The 2,068-nt window shown below is 47.1% G+C and overlaps 1 protein-coding gene across 1 annotated transcript; it reads right to left on the bottom strand.

The window, feature by feature from the left end:
* Positions 1–549: 549 nt before the first annotated feature.
* LOC124028027 (Nance-Horan syndrome protein-like) lies at positions 550–2,068 on the bottom strand. The gene has a single exon (XM_046340192.1). It carries the CDS (start codon positions 1,790–1,792, stop codon positions 1,502–1,504), a length of 291 nt encoding a protein of 96 aa, XP_046196148.1. The 5' UTR covers positions 1,793–2,068; the 3' UTR covers positions 550–1,501.

Raw genomic sequence — 2,068 nt, 5'->3', positions numbered from 1 at the left:
TAATACTCCATGATGATTCACAGTAGCACTACAATTTCTAGGCTACAACATCACCATCACGTCTCAGTTAGGTGACTGTTAGAAATAGTGGAATAAGTGAATCTCTCTTTTCCTTATGTAACTAAACCATGGCTTGCATTCCACTGACTGCTGTGGCTCGAGGAAGAGAGAGGGAGAGAGGGAGGGAGGGAGGGAGGGAGAGAGGGAGGGAGGAGGGAGAGGAGGGAGGGAGGGAGGGAGGGAGGAAGAGGGAGGGAGGGAGGGAGGGAGGGAGGGAGGGGGAGGGAGGGAGGGAGGGAGAAAAGGGAAGAGAGGGGGAGGGAGGGAGGGAGAAAAGGGAAGAGAGAGGGGGAAAGCCAGGGTGGATGACTGAAATTAATTTTAAAGATGGAGTCATGTTATTTTTCCACCCTTCATTTCGCTGAGGTTTAGAATGCTGTTTAGTTCCCTGGAAATAGAAGGCTCGGCTACGGGAATGAATCCACAGTACGTTGCTTATGCAGGAACCATTTTCAGACAGCCTATGACTGCATAAGGTCAGCGCCAGGTACCTACCATTCCCTATCTACTGCACCATATGATGTGAAACAGACATCAAACACATAGAACATCAATACATCCAAAACAACATCTAGCCTATTCATATCTATGGGCTTGCAGTCCCTCCAATTGAGGCCACTGGGTTTCTTCCCAAATGCATCCATCCATTGAACAATTGTCTGTGTTTAATCATCATCTTATAATGACATAATTACCAGTCATATACTATCTATCCATGACTTCATATTCGGACTGCAATGTCCATCTCCATATAAAGTCATTATTAATGCTAGGACGATTAATGCTAGGCTGTCAAGGGCGGGTTTTCTCTGGCAGCGGATGATAAGTGTCTACAATATCACACTGCATTCTGAGAACGATATTCAACATTACAGATTTATCCCTTAACTTCCATTATAGAATGTTGCGTTTTACGCATTCAGTCACGGCTATATTAGATGCAGGCTAGGATACTACCAAGAGATGATGATGATGATGATGTGAAGGATACTGCCACTGGTACCACTGCCCATTCCAATGCAGACTACACGCCCCTCTGTGGCAGGACTTCTCCGAAGCTCAGAAATTCTACAACCAAATGACTTTTTTTTAAACCGTCAAGAGAAAAATAGGCACGGATGTGAAACTCCAAACAGCACATAATGGGTTTGTGTGAGCGTATATTCATATTTTAGATTCGTTATAACAAATTCACTATATCAGGGCCAGGTCAGTGCAATGCAGGTGTGCGCATGCATCCGTGTGACACATTTCAATGTGAAGGAGATTCTAGTGTGGGCTCGGGCGCCGCGGAAATCGAGGCGTGTGTGTCCTTACGACTTGAACGCACTGCGATGCCTCGGAATGAATGGAATATAAACACAAATCCCACACATTGCTGAAGCAAACGCAACTATATAACATAGCGTACAGTTGAGCCGTTTTAGTCATGGTGGTTAGGCTACTTACGCACTGGCTCCTTTTTGGGATCGAGACCGCTGGCGTTGTGTTGGATCTTCTCTATGTTATTCTGCAGAACCCAGACCCTCTGGTTGGTGGACATGATCTCGTTCTCCAGCTCCTGGAATAGGGAGCAGGCGTGTTTGGCCAGGTCGGAGAGCTGCCGCAAGGTCCGCGAGAGCACCACATTATTGATGGAGCACAGATCCTCAACGTTGAGCGAGCCTTCGTCATTTGGAATAGGTAACCTGCACAGTAACTGGGGTTCTACAATCCTTTTGGCAAATGGCATTTTGATCAACCGCAAAAATTATCCAAAATCCCCCCTAAAAAAAGCACACAAAAAATATCCAAGAAAAAAACTGTCGTTCATCGGGCGGTCTTCCGTCCCTCGTCCCCTCCTCTCCTCAATCCAAAGTTCCCCGTGTCTCCTTCAGACCTTCCATCCTTTTCGTTGCTGAGATCTTACTCCGTCCGTTCTCCCGACGCGTGGCGCAGCCTGCCTGCATATAAGATCCGCGCTTCCCGAATGATCTTGGGTTGCCTCGGTGGCCTCCCCGGTTCTAGT

Source organism: Oncorhynchus gorbuscha, unplaced genomic scaffold, assembly GCF_021184085.1.
Source record: "Oncorhynchus gorbuscha isolate QuinsamMale2020 ecotype Even-year unplaced genomic scaffold, OgorEven_v1.0 Un_scaffold_3647, whole genome shotgun sequence".
Taxonomy (NCBI): domain Eukaryota; kingdom Metazoa; phylum Chordata; class Actinopteri; order Salmoniformes; family Salmonidae; genus Oncorhynchus; species Oncorhynchus gorbuscha.
Note: the sequence above shows the minus strand (reverse complement) of the source record. Positions and strands in the feature narration are given on the sequence as shown.

Bases quoted from the DNA above. Each gene is read 5' to 3' on its own strand.
- LOC124028027 (XM_046340192.1), bottom strand. From the start codon at position 1,792: ATGCCATTTGCCAAAAGGATTGTAGAACCCCAGTTACTGTGCAGGTTA.